Source organism: Hyaena hyaena, unplaced genomic scaffold, assembly GCF_003009895.1.
Source record: "Hyaena hyaena isolate Hyena2069 unplaced genomic scaffold, ASM300989v1 scaffold_126, whole genome shotgun sequence".
In the NCBI taxonomy this organism is placed as follows: Eukaryota; Metazoa; Chordata; class Mammalia; order Carnivora; family Hyaenidae; genus Hyaena; species Hyaena hyaena.
In genome coordinates, this window is record NW_024080759.1 from 965,770 (window position 1) to 990,999 (window position 25,230).

At 39.1% G+C, this 25,230-nt stretch overlaps 1 protein-coding gene across 2 annotated transcripts in view; it reads left to right on the forward strand.

Annotated features, from left to right (window-relative positions):
- Window positions 1–3,264: 3,264 nt before the first annotated feature.
- Window positions 3,265–25,230, forward strand: part of LOC120235303 (lymphocyte antigen 75) — a 144,975-nt gene continuing 123,009 nt past the window's right edge. For both annotated transcript variants that reach the window (XM_039237534.1, XM_039237533.1), the window contains exons 1-4: window positions 3,265–3,409; window positions 8,771–9,142; window positions 14,566–14,736; window positions 18,282–18,446. In XM_039237534.1, the coding sequence (XP_039093465.1) occupies window positions 3,316–3,409; window positions 8,771–9,142; window positions 14,566–14,736; window positions 18,282–18,446 (802 nt within the window). In that variant the 5' untranslated portion in view covers window positions 3,265–3,315. The remainder of the gene's footprint in view (window positions 3,410–8,770; window positions 9,143–14,565; window positions 14,737–18,281; window positions 18,447–25,230) is intronic.

Here is a 25,230-nt window from a genome sequence, read left to right on the forward strand (position 1 = left end):
ATCCAGCCCAGCTGATTTCTTCCTTTTTTAAATGCCTAAACCTACTGTGCCTGCACATTTACCATGTATTTATTTATTTATCCAGCAAATTATGAGACATTTAGCATATATTTATTTATTCATTCATTCTTTATGAGGCACTTACCGTATATTTATTCAGTCATTCATCCAGCAAACCATGGACAGGTACTGGGAACATAGATGTGTCTAAACAGACATAGTCACCACCTTTATGAGTCCTGCAGACTAAAATGGAGATAGACATTCAGCAAGTGAGCAAGTAAAAAATTGTTTAGTCCACCTATGCTAAATGCTATCAAGACAAAGTGTGGGATGTACTAAGAACCAATCACAGAGGAAATTGACCTAGACTGCAGAATCAAGAAAGATTTCTTTGAAGATGTGATATTCCGGATGAGATTTGAAGGGTACATTGCTTTCTATTGACACCATAGACAATAGTTATTTAAGACATATAACCTAGATGGTGTATTAGTGCATGTGTAACTAAGAAAAAAATATAGTAGCCCCTCCCTCTTATCCATGGGGAATATGTTCCAAGATCCCTAGTGGATGCCTGAAACCATGGATGGTATCAACCTCTATATACACTATGTTTTTCCTATACATACATACCCATCATAAAGCTTAATCTATAAATTTGATACAGTAAGAGATTAATAACAGTAACTAATAAAAACAGAACAATTGTAACAATATGCTGCAATAAAAGTTATGTGAAGTTACATTTCTCTTCTTTCTCTCTTTTTCAAAATATTGTACTATACTCATCCTCCTAGTGATAATGTGAGATTGTAAGATGCCTACATGATGAGATGAAATGAGCCAAATGATGTAGTGATGTAGCAGCTTTGGGTTACTGTTGGGTTACTTCTGCCCACACATCAGAAGAAGTATCATCAGAAGCATCATATGCACTGTGGTTAATTGAGGTAACTGAAACTACAGAAAGCAAAACCACAGATGGGGGGATTATTCAAATAGCAAGAGGCACCACATGTTAAATGCTAAGTGAACAGAATGTACATTATCCAGATGTTTGGAATCCCGGAGGGTTAGGGTCCTTCTTGGAAACATTTTATATACAATGTGAGATTTGAGCATAGCCCTAACTGGAGGGTAGAACTAAACCAAGGGAGAAGGAAAGGAGGCATTCTACATTGGAGAAAATAAGGATGTATGGGCAGAGATAGGAAAAGGCAAGACAGATTCAGACAGGTTGACTGAACCAAGGAGTGACATAGGGAGGTAATTAAAGATAAAGTGTCAGATCATAGATGGGCTTGCTTTATCTTAGATGAATTTTCTTTTTGTATTACAGGCTTCTTTGAGAGTCTCAGGAAAGCCCTGGACCTCTGCTCTTTCTCAAAAAAAAATTTTAAGTGCATTCATAAAACTGTATATAATTTCAGGGGTTCATGGTCCTCCTGAACTCCCACTTATCACTGAAAGGATGTGAGCAGAAGAAAGGTCATATGTTCCAAACAGTGTTTAAGATTCATTTGTCTGAGAGGACAATTGTTGGTAGGGAGGTCAATTGAGAAACTACTGCAACATAATGCAAGCAGGAGTTCATATGGCCCTATGCTAAGATGTGACTCTAGGAATTCATTTACTAAGTAAACTAATTTTTATTTTGAGAGCTTACTCTGGGTCAGGCCTGATGCTCAGTGTAGGAAGGTAATAATGAGAAAGTAAGAGCACAGGTGTCAAGTAGCTCCAAGTTGGGCAGGATCAGAAAGGCAAGCAACCACACTGCAGAGGGAAGGAGAGCAGTAGCAGACAGTCTTACTCAGAACCTTCAATTGCTCAGTTCTAGAGAATCAGGTCAAAGTTTTTGACATCATATTCAAAGCACTTCATGAAACTGCCACAGCTTACCTCTCTGCTGTCATTTTCACTTAGGCCTCTACCACAACTGCTTTCAACACACACATATGCACCCAGCAGGGCAGTCATACCGGACTGCCGTCTTCTGGCCCTGCTTTGCAATTGCCCTGCCATTCTGTTACTATTTTTCTCCAACCAGCTATGCGTGGTCAAATTCCTACCGACTACCCAAGGCCCAGTTGAGGTGTTATCTTCCTTGAAGCTGTGTCCTGTCTCCCCATTCATTCTGCCCTAAGTTAACTGTGGGTGCCTCAGTCTCCCCCAGTACTCAGTAAGCTTGAGCCCACAGGGATTTTGTTTTTTTATCTTACCTTGGGAGGTGCCCCTCCTCATTATGGCAAGTGCTCAATATACTTACTGAACTGAAGGCTCAAGTCTGAGGAGAGACCAGATCCAAGGTTAGGAGCCCTCAGCAAAGCCTTGCAGTTGAAATAGGAAAGGCAACCTAGATGTTCCTCTCCTTCTGAAAGAATTCACTCTTGGAGGACAGGAATAAAGGTGTTTCTGTGTTTCTGGGTACACACCATGTGTTTTTATGGGGTTTGAAAATATAGGACATTCACATCCAGGCAACTTAGGTCAGCCTATTTATAATGATTGCAGTTCCCACTGGGAGAGGATAAATATTACTCTCACATTGCTGGTTTGGGGTGCAGACTTCCACATTTCTACTGGATTATTATTATTATTTAATTTTTAAGAGAAGAGCTTACTTGCAAAGATCAGACGGTTATAAGACTAAATCGTTGGAGGTATTGGTTGCAGTTTCACTCAAATAGCTCCTGCTTTTCATTCTTTAACAATTGCGGGTTAAACCGTAGAGTGCGATTACATCGCCTTTGTTTGCACTATCCAAATACACAAGACGCAACCAAGGACACCTGAATTCTTTGGTTTGATCACCGCAGCAACACTACGGGTGCAGATTTCCGCCTTTGGGGTATGAGAGGATGTGGGTGCCTTTCCAGCCCAGCCGGCAATCAAGAGGTCCTCCCAGACAGGTGCGCTAGGCAAAGAACAAAGTCCTAAACGAACGCAACCCGCACACCAGGGAGTTGCCAGTCCCAGCAAGTGCCGCGTCTCCTCAACTTTTCTGAAGAAGAGGACCCCCAAGCCCGGTAGTCTGCGCGACACCCTGCATTTTTAGCTGCACGCTCGCTTCCAGTCTCCTGGCGTCTTGGTAGCTGGGAGGCGCGCAGTAACTGAGCTCTTAGTCTTCCCGCCAACGATTCCACGCCCTTGCCCCGCCCCGCCCCGCCTGATTGGCCGAGGGTGGAGGGGGCGGGGCCGGGGTTGCCCTGAGGCTGGAGGCAAAAGTGCCGGCTGGGCCAGCTGGGCGCAGCGGGAGGGGTGGGTCCCGTGTGCGCCCGAGGACCAGGCTGGACTCCTAGGGGGCGACTCAGGATGAGGACGCGCCGGGCGACCCTTCGCCGCGCCGCGGAGCTCCTCGTGCTCCTCCTCAGGTGCTTCGGGGTGGCGGAGCCCTCTGGCCACGCAGGTAACGGCGGGAGCGCCAGGCCTCCGGCGGCCAAGGCGCTGGATGTTGTCAGGTCTGCCGACTTTCCTCGGTTGGGGTTAGGACTTGCGCTCCCGGTCTCGTCACCTCTGTTTTCTTCGGGGGTCCGGAGCCGAACAAGTGAGCCGAAAGGAGGTCTGAGGTAGAAGCAGCTCCCCGGCCCCCGGGCACCTGGAGACTGGCGGGGAGGAGTGAGGGGGTGGGGCACGGCCTTTCTAGTGCTGAGGGAGAAGAGTCCACCTTATGGAAGGCGCATCACCTTTTCTGTGCGGGTCCGCCGCCCCTTCCTCATCCTGTCGCCTCTAAAATCTTGCTTCCTTGGAGTAAAGGGCTCTTCAGCAACCCCCACACCCGAACCAGTGGGTCTCGCCCCTCCTTCGCCTCTTGGGCACCTTGGCCACTCAGTGTCTAGAGGACCTTTCTACTCACAACGCCCAGGATGATTAATGATTCCCCAACTTCGCTGCACCTTCGCCAACGTGCACGTCCAAAAGGAAGTCAGGTTAAACCATGTCTCCTAAGGTGACCACGATCATAACTTCGTTGTGATGCCCTCCCCGAAAGCCTTGAGCCTCTAACTGGCTTATTACCTCCAAAACACCCCAGCAAGGCTGACAGTCCCACGTTGGAGCGCAGGTCGCTTGCCCAGAGACCTCCTTCCTGCCTCTAACTGAGGAACCAGGACCAGGAATAGACTCCCTTCGCTGATGCTCTGGGTAGTGCCAGCCTCACCATGCCCCCTGGCAGCAATCGGAGCTTGCTTTTACTTTCTTTTTGCCTTGCCACGAAGACTTTCTTAGTCGCGCTGCATAGCGGGTGGTCAGTGGGCCGTCACCACCTCCCACTTCTGTTAACTTGCCTGTATGAGGAAGTAAAAGATGAGCAAGAACGTTTTTGAAAACATAGGTTGCTTGTGGTTCTTATTTTCTTGTAATAGCTAAACTAAGTTACTGCCAGATTTAGACTTTCTTCAGATGATAAGAAATTTCCCAGAGCGTGAGTGACATCACACTACATCAAGGACCTTTTAGTGAATGCTGATCTGATTCACACTTCTCCATTCTTGTTTGACCCTTCCTGTTGGAAACTGCCAAAAGTCCTTTACTGCATGTGAGAATTCTATTTCACCTGCCCACAATCCAGGGAGAAAAATTTCACTGTCATGACTAACTACAGTCAAAACACACTAACCTTGGTGTGTGTGAAGGCTAGATGGTTTCCATCTACTTCTGCTTTAGTCTTACCTGTTTTGTCTCCCCCACAGAACTCAAGATTTCCTTAATTTTTGGCAATCTCTGCAACTCCTGGCCTTTCTCATCATCCCAAAGCAGAGAGCATCAGCTTAACTCCATTCTCCCTGCACTAAGGTCCTGGCAGTTACTTGATTTCCTGAATCCTTCCTCACCGTTAGCAGCTGCTCTGGTCCTCTTACACACACCCTCAGACCAGACTTGTGGGCCCGTTAAGGGAAGCGCTGGAATTTTGAAACCCCAGCCATTTGAGTAATTTGTCTGGCAGTGTGTCAGCTTCACGATGCTGGTAATGGCATGCATTCTGTCACATGTATGCAGCTAGGTTTGTGCAGGAGGCCTGGGTTGCTCAGGTGCTGAAAGAGTTCCTCTGGGTCCCTGTGGAAATTCCAATTGCTTGGTTTACTTTTTGGCCTTCTTGGAGAGCTAATAGCTTGAAGTAAACCAATCCTTCTGGGACTTCTGAGGTTCGCACCAGCCCATACCACCTAACCAGAATGCCATGACTTCCTGACTCCTACTAGATTGTCACTTCAGGTTACTTCAGGACCTGTTTTTGAACTGGCAAGCCCAAACTTCTGATTCTTTCCTACTCAACCTGTACAGTCTGTATACATGGTGGTGACTCCATGAAATGCTTAACATTGTGGGCTCTAGAAGTTCCCCTGAAACTAAAAATACTGCAGTCTTCATCCTTCTTGCCTCTATCTCCCTCTCCATTTGTCTGTGATTATAAAATGTTGATGTCCAGCTTTTCTTTGAAATGTGCAAACCTCTTTTATTTAGGTAAGATAAGAGTTAACCTAATGATTAGGCAATAGGAGATAGTTTTCCTTTGATGAATTTGGAATACTAAAAATTCATTTTCAATATATGCTAATGCTATTTTGCCATTTCCTCTCAGATACCACTAGAATATTTATATAAAATAAAGCATATAAAAATGCTACTAGGGATGATGAGACTTATTTTCATCAACCTCTGCCTTTTAGACTTGCCCAAATATTGTATGTGGAAGTAAACATTAAAATTCCATTTAGGATATATTATAAGGTAACATGGACAAGATGCAACATAAGGTTGTCAATAAAGAATCTATTTTATAAGTTGCTCTGCAATTAGCTTTTCAAAGTGTAATAAATTTATGAAATATTTTATTCAGTTACCCTTATTTAACAAATTTCATAAATAAGGAATTATTTTCACACTTCCTCAGTCCTTCCCACGCTTCAGTCTGCCATCCAGTAGGGTCACAAAATTGAGGCAGACTGAACAGCTTCTACGAAGGGTAAGGAAAGATATGGGAAAACATCATGAGAAGATTCTCCCTACTGTATATATTATGTATGAATGCTTACACATACATTATGTAAGAAAGCTAATGGCAACTTTCCTTAAATCATATCAATAATTAATGTCTGTGCTAAGGGACCACTATAGATGTTAAACATTGATTATAACTACTTAGTTAAAAGACAGATTAGAATGAGGCAAGTATTTATGATCATAGATATTTACAATTAGGTAGGAAGCTTGGCAATTCCTCTTTTACATAGCTTTTCCATGCCATTCCACACCTCTCCTGTAGTCTTTCAGAGTTGTTCCAAACTTGTTCAGTCTATAAGTGTCCCAGAAGTAAAACATACAGTAAATGGGAAAGGATAATTTTTTTTCACTTCCAAAGAGTATTTATAAAGTATCACTGTTACTTAAGTTCACATACCTGATACTAATGCGATTAGAATGACCTAAAATGCTACTAGCATTAGCATGACATAGTAAAGTTGTGGACATCTGTTTAAGAACAATATACAATGAACTTGGCAAAGACCAGTAAAACCTGAAAGGGTAGGAAAACGTATCTTGTGGAAGCATAGAATATTTGTACTGTAAGTGGCTTAGGTATCCTAAACTTCTCTCCTTTCATCTTACATTTGGAGATACGAATACCCTGGAGAGATTAAGTGACTTCCCCCAACATTTCCCAGTTAACTAGTAGTAGAGGTAGGTCTTCAATCTAGCACGCCTAACTCTTTATTCCATTGTTCTACTCTGCTTAGAGCTATAGCTAATCTCTTGGATTCTGCAAAGGCAACTTGAAAAATCTTTGAAACACTGCAAAGATAGCAAAGCTACTGCTGGCCCAGTTCACCTATCTGGGATCAAAGGGCACAGAGCAGAGTGTCTAAGAAAGAGAACAGTGAGACCAGAGGGCAAGGGAGGGAAAGGTTCCACCATGGAGGTGGCATCCTATTCTCCTGTAGAAGCGGACTCCTTTTTTTTCTGCAGTAACTCCTGATATTTTGGAATACAAGGTTTATTTTGGAGAAGTGAGAGAATAGTTAGGGAAAAAAATACCTCATGGGCCTGAGTCAATATTGAATATGTAGGAGAAGGACTTTGAAGAAATTGTGAGTGTAATCTTCTAAGACAGTATGTTTTTCTCCTTTTGTTAACTATTCTATCAGATGGTGTCCATAAAGCAGAGAATGGCAGAGAAATGTCCAAGAAGGAAGGGTGAGGGATGGAAGTTGCTATGACCAAGACACCTAGCTGCAGCCCTACATAATATTTTAAAATACAGATTTGAAAACAGAAGTAATGTAATGTTTTACAGGATTTTGTAGTTGTTCCTCTTCTTTTCTTGTTGCTGCTACTGCTGCTATTTAAAACAAAAAATTCTGTTTGAAGTTCAAGCTGGAATTTGACTTAATGTTATAGTTATTATTTATATGGTGAAATTTCCCCTCAAGTCCTTTGTATAAGAATTTTTAACTCTGAAAGCCTGTGAATTATTATTAGAAAAGGTATGAAGTGTTAGTAAAATCAGTGATTGTGAAGCTGGCATCAAAATGAAAGTGACTTTTGAGAACTAAAAATTTACAGGTCCTTCTGCTGAACCTTTTGGTTCACTAACAATGATTGTTTAACCTTCTCTAAGATATTTCAGGTTTCCTGTCAGCAACATGAACTTTTGTGCTATAACTTCAAAAAAAATGTATAAAAGAACTGGCTAAATTGTTCAACTGTAAGTTGTTGTAACAGATATGAATCCTGTTCCATAAGCTCAAGTGTGCAAGAAACAATGCATTACTTTATTTTCATAGAATCAAATTAAGTTTTATTCTGAGGTCCCATTCCACCAAGTTAACAGAACTTCAGTTTTTGTCATTACTGAGTCTTCCTCAACTAATGCAAAACTGCCAGGGAAACGTTCAGGAAAGTCCCTCCTTTAGCCTTCAGCTTACACTTATTACTTTGGAGTTTCCCACTGTTCAAACAGTGTTCAAACTGGCTGTTGAATTCTGAATCCCAGGTGATTCCTGGAGCTCAGGCTCAGCCTCCGTAGGTGATCCACACAGTCAGCATTCCCCCAACCTCTCCCCACGGCTTCCCATCACATTCCTGTAGGTGCTAAGATATAGCTGATCGTGGTCCCTCCTACCCTCAGAATCCAGACCTTCATTTCCTCTCATCCCTCTATCCCACTCTTCTACTTCTGTCCCCTCAGAAGTCTCCCCATTTCTTCTGAGACATGTTCATGCCATGTAATAATTTGCCCTGCCATAGTAGCTAAAGTGTAAGCAAGACAGAACTGTGGTCCTGAATAGGTTCAGGATACTTTTCATTGATTGTAGACCACCTCTATAAAGAAGATGAAAATTAAGGAACTTCTTCATCTAATTAAATAAGGAGTATTCCATGGAATAACAATTAAAAACATACATTCTATTCTTAAGTGCTTTTCGTGTATGAGTTCATTTTAACTTCATGTCTACCATATGAAGTACAATTTCACAAAGGAGGAAACTGAGGCATAGTGTTAAATAACTTGCCCTGATCACACAGGTAATAAATAGCAGAGGCAGACTATGAACAAGGCACACTGGCTTATGCTCTTAACCCACACGATACTGCCTCTCTGGCTTCTGCTGTCCTCTGACCTTGTGTAGTGCATTGCAGTTTATAGACGTTGGAGGGTGGGATTAGTCCAGGGGTGCTCAGACTCTCCTCAATAAGCAGGGGCCAAGACACACTGACCACGTGGTTTAAAATCCTGAAATATCTTCTTTAACTGTCTGTCTTGACCCAGGCAATGATCCATTCACCATTGTCAATGAAAATGTGGGCAAGTGCATCAAGCCACTGAATGACTGGATAGTAGCAACAGACTGTGATGGAAGTAGGGACATGTTATGGAAGTGGGTGTCCCAGCATCGGCTCTTTCATTTGCAATCCCAGAAGTGCCTTGGACTAGATATTACTAAACCCACAGATTCCTTGAGAATGTTCAGCTGTGACTCCAGTGCCATGCTGTGGTGGAAATGTGAGCACTACTCTTTGTATGGAGCTGCCCAGTACAGATTGGCTCTGAAGAATGGACATGCTATAGCAAGTACAAATTCATCTGATGTCTGGAAGAAAGGAGGCACAGAGGAAAACCTCTGTGATCAACCTTACCATGGTAAGTATTGGAGAGGGACTCTGAGTTATTTGTTGTTGTGCTTGGTAAACGTGACATTGAACACGGACAACTGACCACAAATAAAGTAATGCATTGGTAAGGGCAGTGAGCTAGCATTCAATCCCAGGACAGTACAGTAACACTGAGTAACCTATGTGAGGTTGGTGTTATTTTTCCCATTTTACAGGTACAGCTAGAAAAGGCTAGGTGCCTTGTCAGAGGTCACACAGTCACTCTGTACTAAACCTGGGATTTGAAATCTCTCTGATGCTTGAGCATATGTATTTCCCATGATTACATTCTGAACTCCAGAGGAAAGGAAATGGTAGAGTAACAGGAAATTCTTCAAATGACCTAATAAAATCAAACCTATTCTAAGTTTAAAAAGAAGAAAGAAAAAGGACAAAAAGAAAATGTATTTCTCCTTGTCAGCAGATTTTTATGTAATGGAAAAATTTCAAGACCTCGTGTGAGTTTATTTTTATTTTTGGCATGGCGGTCACACTTTGATGTTTGTGTTTATGATTCGGCATTTTAAGAGTGGACTTTTTCTCAATTGCCTTCAAAAATACAGTTCACCCTTGAACAATGTGGGAGTTAGGAGCATTGACCCCCATGAGGTTAAAAATTTGACTCACCCGAAACTTAACTGCTAATAACCTATTGTTGACTGGAAACCTTAGGACAATGTAAACAGTTAACATGTATCTTGTATATGTATTACATAATGTATTCTTACAATAAAGTAAGCTAGAGAAAAGAAAATGCTATTAAGAAAATAATAAGGGGAGGTTCCTGGGTGGCTCAGTGGGTTAAGCATCTGACTCTTGATTTTGGCTCAGGTCATAATCTCATGGTTAGTGAGATCCAGCCCCAGGTCAGAGTCTGCTTGGGATTCTCTCTCTCTCTCACTCTCTCTACCCCTTTCCCACTCATGCTCTCTCTCTTTCTCTCTCTCAAAATAAATAAATAAACTTTACAATAAAAAAACCATAAGGAATAGAAATAATTTATCAGAAAAAAATCCGCATATAAGTGGACCCATGTAGTTCAAACCCATGTTATTGGAAGGTCAACTATATATGAATATTGCCTATGAGGGAGCTAATCATGAACTTTGTTCTGCATCTAGAAACTGGATTATAACAACTTTCCAAGTGAGAATGAGCAGCTTTATTTTTTAAACCTCTAAATGTAATTTGTTATCACCCAAGCAAATCTTTTTCATCATTTTGCTCTGAATTACATCAAATATTTATATATAAATATATATTTAATTATCTTATCTAAGACTTAACTATTATCTCACCTTTGCTCTTCTTTGTAAATTTACATAGCTTCACAGCAATTTTTCTTTTCTCTTAAAGTTCATTTAAGCTAAATTTGGCCTTCCATCCTTCCTGTAACACACACAAATTTTTCTCCTGTGGTAACCTGTTTCTGTTTCCTACTGAAGATGCATCTGCTTCTGAGATGTCAGGATCTACTCTTTTCTCTTATGGGAAAATATTAGAGAATTACAGATGGGGTTTTTCTTTTTTTTAAATCCTCGATCCTTGAGTTGTTGAACAAGTCTGTTTTTGCTAACCAGCTTCCTCCTAAGCCTAAGAAGCAATTGCTATTTGGATACCACTTAATGGAAAGTTTAAGTTTTGTAATTTGAAAGCATTTCTCCAACTTGGCAGCTAAGAGAAAACATGAAATGACACAAATTGCCTTTTGAATTGGATTTGATTTGTTTCATTGAATTTGTTTAAAGATCAGACAAGATAATTTTTTTTTGGTAGGGCTCTTTCTGTCTCCTGCTCCTAATTCTTCTGAGAGATGTAGTTGAATTGTAAATTCCTTAAGTCCCCCAAAGACCTTAGTTTCAGTCCAACTGGTTTTCTTTGTAATCCTATGGGTTTTATTTTATGCATTTGTAATATTCTTCTGAGAACGAGGCCTGTGCTTGGGGTACCACCCCAGAGAGAGTTAAGCAGTGCCACCAGCAAGAGCCCACAGGCATAAAGTGTTTCTTAACCTTACCAAATACAATATTTGAAACACTGAATTAAAGATTTCTGAGAAAAGGCTCACATAGTTCTGACTCATCATCACATACCTCAAGTTTTGATTCAGGCAGAAGCCAGGGTCAAACCTGCCTTCTCTTCGCCTTTGCTTTCCAGGTGATTGGTACCATCCAAGTTGTGTATCAGAAATCTACAAGTTACCCTAGAATTGTCCTGCTTTCCTCTCTTACCATTCATTTTAATCACATATTAAGTCCTGGAAATTTTACACTTTTGAATTTATATAGTCCCTTTATGTTCTTAGATTAGAGACTACTGTCTTAAATTAAGGACTTTCTCTGGGACTACTCTGTCAGACTCCTCATATTGGTCTCTGTCCTGCCTTTTGTCTAGCTGTATAGAGATAAGAAAGATAAGATAAGGCTTAAGAGCCCCAATAGAGTGAAGTCCAAGGTTACCCCACTTGTTACAGCAAAGCTACACTCAACACCATGACTGAATTCCCCAAATACAGCTTTTTTATTTCTCCCTTGTATTTGCAATATAAATGCTTTTATTTCTAATATAAGAAAAATTATTTGTAATTGTTTCCTGGGTTGCCTTCCTTTCCAACCCCCATTCCATGGGAGTCATGTTCATCTCAGAGAAAACTTTAGTTGTATAAATTCTATGAATGAGTAGCCTTTGACCAGTCTCCAGATATACAGGTATATCATTAAGATATCTTGAGCTTACTAGCAGCCTTCAAATTTTGTGTATTTGGTGAATAAAGAGGAAATTGAATTTCGTGGAGAGCTGTCTGAATTTTGAGCAAGTCTTGGGAGCCTGCCAAACTTTTTAACCACTGAAGCTATTTTGCCTCATGTTGCTGAAGAAATTAATGTTAGTTTTCCATGTAAGGGATTCAGCTCACTAATTTGTACCTAGTTCAGAGTAAGCTGTTGTTTTACGAGTGTTATCATCATAAATTCACACATTCAGAGAAGATTCTTCTCAGGAAAAGACTGTCTCTCTAGGGAAACCCATGGGATTTAAGAGGTCCAGCTCAGTGAAAAATGTGTGAGAATAAAATACTTCATGAATAGTTGGCATAATTTAACTGCTACTAATGTGGTTGTTGTTATATGCTTATCATTCTTCAAAGAATATTGTGAATAGGAGAGTTTTTTAATTGAAACCCAGCTTTAAGCTATGAAACAGGACTTAAAACCTGAGAAGGCAGCCATTAAAGTCACAAGTTGTCCTTAACATGTCAAGGACTCTAATGAGAGAGCCAATTCTCATTCCTGTCACTAATAGTTTACTAAATGTTTTATTTAACTACATTGCAAAAATGGAGGTTTCACAAAAAAGTGTAACACTTGCCCTATCGATCTCATAGGTTTATGATAAAGAGCAAGTAAAGGAAATGTATGTGAGAGCACTCTGTATTACAGAAACACAGGATTTTTTAGGAAGAATCTGATGGCTCTACAAGTAATAGTCGCTGTGCTCAGGGAGTCATTTTAAGTGTTATGATATTGGAAGAGAAGTTGTCATGAGCTATTGGGAGCTTTAGTATCATTAAAAATAGAATGTAGGTAATAAGCAGGTTCCTTATAAAGTATAAGGTCAAATTACTCTTTAACAGAAGTATCCTGTCCAAAATCATTTTTATCAGAGGAAAATTAAAACCAGTGTTCCTTAAAAGATTGTTTGCAAATAAAAGCATTTGGATTATTCTTACTTTTTTCTGTACTACTGCTATTAATAGATTCTAAACTCTAAACATACTTCAGTTAACTGAATATTTGAGAATGATAAAGGATGTGGAATCAAATAATATCTTAAATACACTTTTAGGCAAATCTGTGAGACATTTTGATGGACCCTAATAGCCTGGTAAGGGGTGGTAAGATCTGACTATTACGCTTTACCTGGTAGCCATTATTTGATCTGCTAATGACCTTGGTTTTAAACAAATTAAGGATATGGAAAAAGGTGACCAAAATAATTACACAGTTAGCTGTTCTATGAAAAAACCCCTTTCCAAAAGAACTGTTATCCACATAAATATTGAGCACTTTCTTTAGTATTTCCAGACATATTTGTGGTTGGAATAATTTCAGTTCCTCTCCATGGACCAGGGCAAGTTATTAAAATGAAACTCAACAGATGAACATAGGGGTAAGGGAGGAAAAATAAGATAAAAACAGAGAAGGAGGCAAACCATAAGAGACTTTTAAATACAGAGAACAAACTGAAGGTTGCTGGAGGGGAGGTGGGGGAAGGGATGGGCTAAATGGTGATGGGCATTAAGGAGGACACTTTTTAGGATGAGCACTGGGTGTCATATGTAAGAGATGAATCACTGGGCTCTACCCCTAAAGGCAAGACTACACTATATATGTTAACTGACTTGAATTTAAATTTAAAAAAAAAAAATGAAAAGCTAGTTCTACTATCTCTCTGGCCATCAGCTGTTCCCATGACTGCCCAGACGAAGCTGGTTCTTCCTTTATAACCTGAATTACCATGCCCTGCTCTTTTCCAAGAACCATCTCAAAGATCCAGCTGTTCTTTCTCCCACTTTCTCAAAACCCACAACCTTAGTTCTACCACCAGTCTGTGACAATGGGGCTATGTGTCCATCTGCCTAAACACAACTGGTTCCAAAGTACCCACCCACCCTCAGTGATTTTTCTGGCCCCACTCTTACTAAATAAAATAATTAAAAATGCAAATTTAGTCTCAGGCAGGGGTTCTCTTCTGTGAAGTACTCTGCCACCCACAGTAGTTGATCCCTGCTGGATCAAGCCAGGATCATTTAGCTCTTTACCACACCATAACAAATGAAGTTTACATGGATTATCTCATTGAATCATTTTGAATAAACCTATGAGCTAGATACTATTATTCCTAACTTGTAAATAGAGAAACTGAGGCTAATAGAAGTTGGAGAGCTTCCCACAGCCACACAGTTGGTTAGTGGGGGAGCCAGCATTCAAGTCCAGGTCTGAACAGTCAGCATCCATGCTCTGAATTTCCACACTGTATAGCCTACTTAGATACTGTATTCTCTTTTTTTATTATTTATTATTTTAAAGTTTATTTATTTTGAGAGAGAGAGGGAGCAATCACACAAGTAGAGGAAAGGCAGAGAGAGTGGGAGAGAGAGAATCCCAAGCAAGCTCCATACTCAGCACAGAGCCCAATGCTGGGCTTGAGGTCAGTCTCATAACTGAGATCACAACCTGAGTCAATATCAAGAGTCAAATGCTTAATCCGCTGAGCCACCCAGGCACCCTGATGCTCTATTCTCTTAAGTGCAAACAACAATCTTTCTTTCACAGAAAATTTAGGAATTAGTTAACTGAAGGTAATTATCCAGTTTTTAACTTTCCTTTCCTCTACTTCCTCCCCACACCACAGAGATATATACCAGAGACGGGAACTCCTTTGGCAGACCTTGTGAATTTCCATTCTTAGTTAACGGGACCTGGCATCATGAGTGCATTCTTGATGTAAATCATGGTGGGCCATGGTGTGCAACCACCTTAAACTATGAATATGATCAGAAGTGGGGCATCTGCCTAATTCCAGGTATGTATGGGCTAACGGACTTTATATATAGAGAGAAAATGGATACCATTTCTGTGAAGCTAAAGGGAGAAAGAAGAGTCCAAGATAACTCACAAATGACTGCAACAAATATTATCCTAGAGAAGAAGTATATTTTTAAGGAAAGAAGAGGAAGTAATGTGTAACTATGAGCTTGCTTTCAGGGATAGGCCAAGAAAAGAACCAAGACAGGATGTTATCATGGAAGACAAAGAAGGAGGGAATGTTCTATAGCAAAGATACCTCAGGAAGAGGAAGTGGAAAAGGCATGAGCAGTTAGGAAATTGCTGCTGACCTTTATTAGAGCAGTTTCAAAAGACCATTGGTCATAGAAGTTAGGTTATAGTGGACTGAATTGTGAATAGGAGAGAAAGCCTCTTAAGGTTTATGGAATAGAAAAAGAGCAATGATGGTGGTTTGTGGGGTAGGTAGGTTAAAGAAACACTTTTAAGATGATAGAGACTTAAGTGTATTTATGGCCTGAAGCAAAGAGTAGGGGACCAAAGAGACCCATATCCCTGGTCCTCTCAAAATTGGTGACACTGTTCCTTCTGCTGCTTCTATAAGTTGAGTAGAGCATTTTTTCTAATTGCTTCTTACTAGAAGCAAACTATTCAGGACATGCTAAAAAATTCACCGTTCTTTAGAAAGAGAGAGAAACCAACTTTAGTAGTTGCATCACTATCTGGCATATAACTGATATATTTTCTCACAAGTCCGGTGAGAGTTACAGGTGATCACAATACCTGACATGATAAGTGCTCCACAAATATTTTTAAGTGGTCAGTAGTTTGGAAGAATGTATAATAAGGTGAAAGAAAACAGCTCCAGACCTAGGTAATAATAGTTAATACTTATAGGCTCTTGCCAAGTATGATACGATTTTTAGCACTCAAACTATATCAACTCATTCAGTCTTTACACAATCTTATAAGGTAGGCAGCACTATTAATCTTATTAATCCCCATTTCACAGATGACCAAAGTGAGGCACAGGGGAGTTATAGCACTTGCCTAAGGTTACATAACTAATACATTTCAGGGTTAGGATTCAACTCTAGGAAACCCAGTTCTGAAGTCCTTGCCCCAAATAACTCTAATATCATGCCCCATTCAGTAGCCAATCTGTAAGTATTAGTAATGCTGATCCCTCTTTAGGGAAGCTGAGTTTCAAAATGAAAAGTTCTAATCAACTAGAAGAGCTTATCCTGATCAAAGAGGTTATACTGCAGCAGAATCACTTGGAAAGTTTGTTAGTACAAAGATTTCTGAGGCCAACCTTCAGAAATTATAATTTGGTAGCTTTGGCGTGGGTCCCAAGAATTCACAGTTCAATGAGTTCTCAGATGATGATGGTCTGAGGACCACCCTTTAAGAACTACTGTTCTAGGTAGAGGCACAGGATTTTCAACACCCAGAACCTACTAAAAGTTAAAAGCCAATATTTGCTTCAACTATAACTGATATGAGGCAGAGTTTCATCAACTAGGAACTGATTTCATTTAAACCTCGCTATAGTCTGGATCAGAAATTTTAGATGTGAAAGGGAGCTTATCCAGTGCAAACCCTCAAATCTCAGGTAAGGGGCGGCAGACCCAGATTGATGACATGGCCTGTCAGAATCAGACCACATTCATATGGCGTCTGGTGGAGATTCCAGGATTTCTGACTTCATTCTCTAGCATATTTATCTCACTCTGCCTTGCTTCCTTGACTCTCATGAGTATCAGCGTCATCACTGGGTGGGTCTCACCACCCAGTGGGTGGTGGGATAAGAATGGGGAGTATTAATGCATTCATATACCTCTCAGAGTTCTTTTTAGGGAAGAAGGAAGACTGTGAGTTTCTCAAAGCTGAGGATTGCTAAACCATGTAGATTGTATTTTATAGCAGACTTACTGCCACCCCCCTGCAAGCTTCTGGATTTACAGGCATAAGGCTCCAGTGGCAATAAGGAAACTTTAGGCAATGTACTTGCAAATCTACCTATTTTGTTTTCACCAAATGTTGTAAAAACCTGTATTGCTATTTAGGCCATTCAAAAGTGGCTGAAGAAGCAGTGTATGCTGTTTAAAAGACCAACAAGACTAGATTTAGAGACCAGTGCTCTGATGACAGCTCTGCCACAAGCACCTCTAGATCTTTGTTCCCATCTGTGAAATGAGAGCACTAGACAAAATGGCCTCGGAGACCCCTTCCAACTTGAAAGGCCATGAGTCTAACATGTGATATGTGACTAATGATGGGAAGCTCTTTGCAAAACCTCCCAGAGTGGAGCTTGGGACACACGTGAAATAGTCTATGTCAGGTTTCCTCTTCTAGAGAGTACATGGGGGTCTCTAACTATGTTTTTGAACCAGTTATATCAAGATCTATGTATCCCAGGGGCGCCTGGGTGGCTTAGTTGGTTAAGCGTCCGACTTTCGCTTAGGTCATGATCTCGCGGTTCGTGGGTTCGAGCCCCGCGTCGGGCTCTGTGCTGACTGCCAGCTCAGAGCCTGGAGCCTGTTTCAGCCTGTGACTCCCTCTCTCTCTGACCCTCCCCTGCTCACGCTGTCTCTCTCTCTCCTAAAAATAAATAAAACATTAAAAAAAAAAAAAGATCTATGTATCCCATCTAAGAAACAATTTGAGGGGTCTTTGTCTGAAATTGTAACTGCTTTTTCAGTATTTGGTTTGTTTAATGTTTATTTATTTTGAGAGAAAAAGAGAGAGAGAAAGCAGGGGGAGGGGCAGAGAGAGGAGGAGAAAGAATCCCATGCAGGCTCTATGCTGTCAGTGTGGATCCCAGCTCAGGGCTTAATCTCACAAATCATGAGATCATGACCTGAGCCAAAGTCAGGAATTGGACACTTAACTGACTGAGCCACCTGGGCACCAGTAGATATTTGTTGAAGGAAATAATATGCACATTATACAATGAACATGTATGTCTGTATACATATGTACACATATGTGGACATATACATATGTAATATTGATTATTCAATATTAATTATATGTCATATATTAAATCCTCTGTTAAAACATTAAGGAGAAACTTAGGCTGAGTTTTTAAAGTAAGGTAGTCACTAGGGTTCTACATTAAGGGCATTTAAACAGCATGTCTGTACACACACATACACACAGGAGTTTCACTGCAGGCTGTGGCAAACCCCCCTGCAGTCTGCCACTGTCTTCAAGTGAGCTTATTTTCCATCAGCTCAAGAGTTTAACAACATGAACACAGTTGAAGACTCCTATATTTAGGCAGAGGGCAGGCAGGCATTGTAATTGTGTGTATAATTGTGTGTAAAATGTGGCATTGTATTTGATAGGGGATAATGAGAAAGTAGAGGATAGGAGAGTAGATGCTTTAATCAGCCAGAGTCATTTGGTTCCTATGACTTCAAAATTTCTTTCTGTAACTAAAGAATCAAAACATGGTCAGTTGAACAATAAACTTGTGTATCCTAAGAATATGGTAGTTGAACTGCAGTATTGGTAAGCCCGTACTTTATAATCACTAACATATCTCTTTGTCCACAGAAAATGGCTGTGAAGCTAACTGGGAAAAGAATGAGCAGATTGGAAGTTGCTACCAATTTAATACTCTGGCAGCTCTTTCTTGGAAGGAAGCTTATGTTTCATGTCAGAATCAAGGAGCCAACTTACTGAGTATCAGCAATACTGATGAATTAACTTATCTTAAAGGTAGGTTTGCATGTGGTAGAACAAATTGCTAGGATTATAAAGATGCCGTGTGTCTGCCTGTATTTTCATATCCAGGTATGTTGTTTTGTGTACATATTTTTCTGTCTTCTCTTGAGATTTAAACATCAACATTGAAGCCCTCAAGTAAAAAGTTACTAATAGGGTCATATTCTATCCATTGAATATGCATTTCACGTTGGAGACTAAAAAGAAGTTAGTGTTCAGAAAATGGAGTGAGGTAGCAAGTTTAAATTGCTACCCTAGGCCTAAGAGAGAAGATTTTGTAAAAGGCAAATACTAAACTGTTTGAACATTGAAAAGTAGAAAACTCAAGGAAGGTAAAGATTGCTGAGTCACACTAGATGGCCTCACTGAAATGTCCTTGTGGTTGAGTAGAGGAGTGCCATCCTCAAAGGCAAGGAGAGAATTAAGAAATCTTCACATGGATTTAATGAATGGACACATAGAGTGGGTGGAATTTTGTTTTATTTTGTTTGTGGGGTGATGGTGGTAATTTAAAAAAAATTTTTTTAATGTTTTATTTATTTCTAGGAGAGAGAGAGAGACAGCGTGAGCAGGGGAGGGTCAGAGAGAGAGGGAGTCACAGACTGAAACAGGCTCCAGGCTCTGAGCTGGCAGTCAGCACAGAGCCCGACGCGGGGCTCGAACCCAAGAACCGCGAGATCATGACCTAAGTGAAAGTCAGACGCTTAACCGACTAAGCCACCCAGGCCCCCCTAAAAATTTTTAATTATGAAAACTTATACAAACAAAAATAGAAAATAACCTAAAAGAGACCTGTATAACCACAAACCTGACTTTACACACTCTTTATAGCCTAACATTTGTCATATTGCATTACATGGACTGATTCCGTCCCTCCTTCCCTGTTTCCCTCTCTTTAAAGAAATAAAATGTTAACAGAGTTGAAACCCCATGCCCGCCTCTCAAAATAACCATTTTTTGAGTGCTTTTACAATATATATGTATAAATACTATATATGTTTTCATTATACATATCTATAATACATAGATATTAAACCATAGATATAAAATCATATCTATGTTTTTAAATGATGCAAATACTTATTTACCCATATGTAGGTTTATCTGTTGTCAACTGCTGCTGTAAAGTATTACTTTGTATGAATAAACCACAATTTATCCATCCCCCTATTGAGAAACAGGTTATTTTCAGCTTTTCCTATTACAAATACCTCTGTAAGGAACATCCTTATATGTACCTCATGAGGCAGACATGTATGAGAGTTTCACTTGAGTAGGAATTGCTGAGTCATGGGGTGCATGTCTCTTCACCTCTAATCAAAAATTCCAGATTGCTTTCCAAAGTGGCTGTATTCATTTACACCTCCACTAGCATTTGGTGTTATGAGACTTAGTTGGCCATTGTGATGAATGTGAAATGGTTATTTCATTTGTCTTTTATATTTTCCTGATAATTCATGTGGTTTTGTGCCTTGTGTTTATTAGGCATTAAGGTTTTCAGCTCATGATCTGCCAAGTGATATCCTTTGCCTCCTGTTTGAATTGTTTGCCTCCTTTTTCTTATTGATCTAGTATAGTTCTTTATATATACTTATCTTTTGCTGTAGGATTACAAATATTTTTTCCTAGTCTTTGGCCTTTTCACTTTTGTTGCTTTTTATTATTTAAAGATATGGTACTTTTAATTTGGTCAGTTGGTCTTTTCCTCAATGTTGTGTGCTTATTTATATTATTTAGCAAATTCTTAGCCCTAGTATGATAAACATAACCTCTCATTTTTCTTCCAAAAGTTTATAATCATGCTTTTCATATTTATATCCATAATCCATTTGACATAAAATTTCTAGAGGTGGGAATCTAATTTGTCTTTCTGCACATGGATGTCAGTTGACCAAGCACTATTTATTTCACATTTTCCCCTAAGATTTGTTATTCTACCTCTAATGAATATAAACTCCCCTATTACATGTGGGTTATTTCTAGGCTCTCCATCCTATTCCTTTGTTCTACTTGTCTGTCTATGTGTCTATTCCACATTGTTTTATTATGCCAGCTGCATGGTAAATATGGATGATCAAGTCCTCTCATTTTTTTTTCTTGAATTGCCTTGGCTATTTTTTCACCACTTATTCTTTTCTATGAATTTAAGGATCAGCTTATTAATCTCAATGAAAAACTTTATTGGGACTTTGGAATTGCATTGAATTATAGATTAATTGAAGAGGCACTGCCGTCAATACTTATTAAGTCTTCTCATTCATGAAAATGGCATGCCTTTATATTTATTTAGGACATTTTTTATGTACTCAGTAAACTTCTATAACTTTTCCCATGACAGTATTGCACTTCTTTTACTAGAAAGTTTATAAACAGAAACTTTTAATATTATTTTTAAAAATCATGAAACCAAAGTTATTGAATCTCTGATGATTTGAATGAAAAAATAATCATAATATATGACAACAAGGATGTTTCAGACTGAGTACTAAATGCTTTTAATACATTATCTTATTCAATACTATATAACAACACTATGAGGTATAGGTATTTTTATTATTAAGCTTACTTTGTAGATGAGAAATGTGAGGATCAGAGAGGAAATGTAACTTGTTCAAGGTCACCCACAAGTAATTAGCAGAGCTAAACTTTGAACACAGTCAGTCTGACTTGAAAACAAGTTGTATACAGTATGTATCTGCATTTACCTTTCTTAAGACTAGTAGGTTCATTTCAGGGATAGGTGGGTCTCATGCATTTTTTTTTTCCTTTTGCACAAAGCTCTAAGCATTATTGCTATATATGAAACAAATACCTATTGACTAATTCAGATAAATCTTATCACACTTTTATAATAAGTGTTAATATTTGGTAAATTCAAAGTATGAGCAAAACCCTCATATCTACAGATAAATTAAACAATGTAATTATCATTACAACCTCAGAAGGCAAGTATTTTTATCCCCATTTACAGATAAAGCAATTGATGCTCAGAAATAACATGCCCAACATCACATAGCTGGGAAGTACCAGAACTGGGATTCAAATATCAACATATATGACTCCAGAACCCTTACTTTTTTACTATATTACTTAATCCTATTACATATTTTTCTTTTTTTTTTTCTTTTCATCATTAAAAGTCTACTAGCCTTTGTCATGCTCTCTAGGTAAAACTTTGTTCAACCCTCCTTTCTTACTTTCTTAGCTTCACCCTTTTCCTGTTTTGTTTGGTACTTGAATAACCAGACCTCTAGAATGGAAATCTATCAAATAAGTCTGATGGGCTAGTAGTTGTCAATGGAATTCTTTTTCAGACCTCACTGAACCTTACAACAAATATTGTTGAAGGTGAAAAGTACCAATAAATTTAAGCCTCCTAGAATATTGACACTTGGAAACTGATGTTTTCAGTGAAGGAGAAAAGTGTCCAAGTATGACTATCAAAACCCTAACAATCTAATGATGTATTAGGAGGAGTAAATGTCACATGATTTATCTATCATTTTTATGTAATAGCTCATAGAAGTGAGATAGCACATTAAATAACCCTGCTGTTTTCTAGGCTAGACTCTTCCCACATTAATTTGTATATATATCAATAATTTTAGAGATAACCCTTTCTGGGGCACCTGGGTGGCTTAGTCGGTTAAGCATCTGACTTTCGCTTAGGTCATGATCTCGCGGTTCGTGGGTTCGAGCCCCGCGTCGGGCTCTGTGCTGACTGCCAGCTCAGAGCCTGGAGCCTGTTTCAGTCTGTGACTCCCTCTCTCTCTGACCCTCCCCTGCTCACGCTGTCTCTCTCTCTCTCTCTCTCCTAGAAATAAAAGAAAAAAAAAACATTAAAAAAAAATAGAGATAACTCTTTCTAATGTTCCAAACTTCTTTTCACTGTGAATGCTGTTTAAGCATAACATAATTATTATAACCTAATTATAATTGCTGGTTTCCCAAGACTCAAGCTGTACTTTAACATCTGAAACTCACAGTATCCAAATCTTCAAAGTTTCTTGAAGTTTCTCTCTTCACTGAAAACCACCATGTATAAACATTAGTCTAGGAGGGTGAGGCCAACAAAAGTGAATCAGAGATTTTGTGATCCAAGTGCTTGATCTAGTTGGGGAAATGAGTTGTACATATTCATAGCATAATGGAGAATGTTATTCCCAAATGATTTCTAGTTTGGTAGCTAGTGGTATACTAGGGAATCTACTGCCAGAAAAAAAGCAGAAACAGCCTTTTGAAAATAAGTCCCATGAAATCTAAAAGAGCTTTCTGTTTCCTTTCTGCTTGCCCTGCACTTAGTTTTGTTTTGGTTTTGTTTTACTAATACACAGGCTTTAGGGGTGGGGGATTTGGTTTCCTTATGCTCACTGGATTTTGTTTCAGAATTAGATTTCCCATGGCTCTGGCCTTCCAGAAACTTCAGGGACCCTCTAATTACAGATACATCCCAGAGTTACAAAAGAAGACCCAACAGTCCATTCTTCCTCATTTGTCTTCACCCTGAGAGGTTGTTCTCTTTGAGAGGCCTCAACAGGTGCCCCAAGGCTAGGCTACTTCTACATCAGGACCCCTTGCTAGTTTGGCCTTTCTTATAATATTAGAAGAGGTTCTTCTCTGGCTCTTTCCATATGCATTGCCATTATTACACCTATAGTTCCCCTTATGGGGTGAGGAAGAGAAATAGAAGGTCAGGTCTGAACAAGTTTTAAGGACAGTGACAGATATTGACTTCAGTGAACTCACCTGTTTGATTTGATTAGGTATAGGGATTTATGCTAGCAATTATCAGTTTCTCGATGGCAAAGATTGGGGTGAGCAAAGTCTCAAATTGTTCAGTTTCCTGCTTGGATAGTATGGAGAAAAAAGTCTAGCTTCAGATTGTCCAAACCATAAAAGAAATACCTGCCTTTCATATATGACCAACCCAAATTTTTAGAATCTATTCCCCATTCATATTCACCTGGCATAAAACTCATAAAAAACATTCCTATTTGTCAACAAAGTTACAATTTTAAAATCCTACAATTCTATTGAAGAATAAGTCACCAATACAGCAAACAAACAGGACAGTGTAATTAAGCAAATTAGGAACTTATCAGCTTCCAAAGTTCATTTTGTTTTTTCATAAATATGTACTTCCCATGTGCAGGTAAGAACATTCCTATTTGGCAACAAAGTCACAATTTTAAAATCCTACGATTCTATTGAGGAATAAGCCACCAATACAGCAAACAAATAGGACAGTGTAATTAAACAAATTAGGAACTTATCAGCTTCCAAAGTTCATTTTGTTTTTTCATAAATATGTACTTCCCATGTGCAGGTAAGCACACGATTATTCAGATATCCTGCTGGGGATAGCTGAAAAGTCTTCATGGAAGGAAGTACATTGAACTTGGGATGGATGGGAAGGATTGGTCCTCCATAGTATCTCCATTAAAAATTTAAAAAGGGAAATTGGAATGCCCTGTGTGGTTGAGTCTGGAGTTCCATAAATATGTCTTGGTTTCCAGGACTTCTTTAGGAAGGCTAGAAAACTAATTGCTTTTCATAATGAGAAATTTCCATTAGATTAAATCCTCAATTTGTATGCCAGTGCTTATGCTAATAAGGTGAAAGAAAAGAAGGAATCCAAATTTCCCTTCAGTATTCTCCTCAAGCCATCTACCCAAATACTTACCTTTTCCTTCTTTATGGAGTATCCTTACCATCTACTTCCTTGAGAAAAGTGAAGCAAACCATTAGTTTCCCATCCTTGTACTTACAATCCTATCTGTATCTGTCATCCCTCCAGTTTGTTCAAGGTTAATGCCTTTTTGAAAGCTGTTTGCATCCACACCAGCTGTTCTTTCTCTTATATTTTCATTGACTCTCACTTCCACTGACTCTTCTCCCAACAGGCCATAAACTTATTGAAACTTCTACCATTAAAAACTATAGATAGATAGATGTAGATACAGATATAGAAATAAATACAGTATAGATATAGATACAGAAACAGATACAGATATAGATACAAATACAAATACAGATAGAGATGTAGATACAAATATAGATATAGACACGGGATATAGATATAGATACAGATACAGATGTAGATACAGATATAGATGTAATACAAATAAAGATGTAGATACAGATATAGATTTAGATACAGATACAGATATAGATACAGATGCAGATATAGATACAGGATACAGATACAAATAAAGATATAGATACAGATACAGATGTAGATACAGATATAGATTTAGATACAGATATAGATATCTATCTATCTATGTATCTATATAGATACAGGATAAAAATACAGATATAGATACATATACAGATACGGATACAGGTGTATCTTTCTTCTAGATCCTGAAGACCTGCCTCTTCCACAAACGAGTTCCTGGAAGACACAGTGTATCTTTGCAACTCACTGCTAACTTCACATCTGCTACTCAGTGGAGTGGTAATTGGGCCTTTGTCCTTACTACCCTCTTTCCAGACTCTTGCTCATTTGTTTAATGTTGGTGTCTGGGTTCCTGCTCTTGGCCCCTTTCATCTTTGCTATTTCTACTCTACACAGAGGAGCTTTTCCACTTCCTGAATGTCAGTTCTAGCGGAGTCAAATGTTTTAGGCATTCACATTCTAAAGTCTGCAGTAAGGCAAAAACTGTGTAGTCAGTCAAAATTCTCTCAAAAAGCCCTTAAAGTATGGATATGCTTTTCTATATGCAAATCATACAGATATATCTGATATATGTAATGGAACAAAATGATATATATG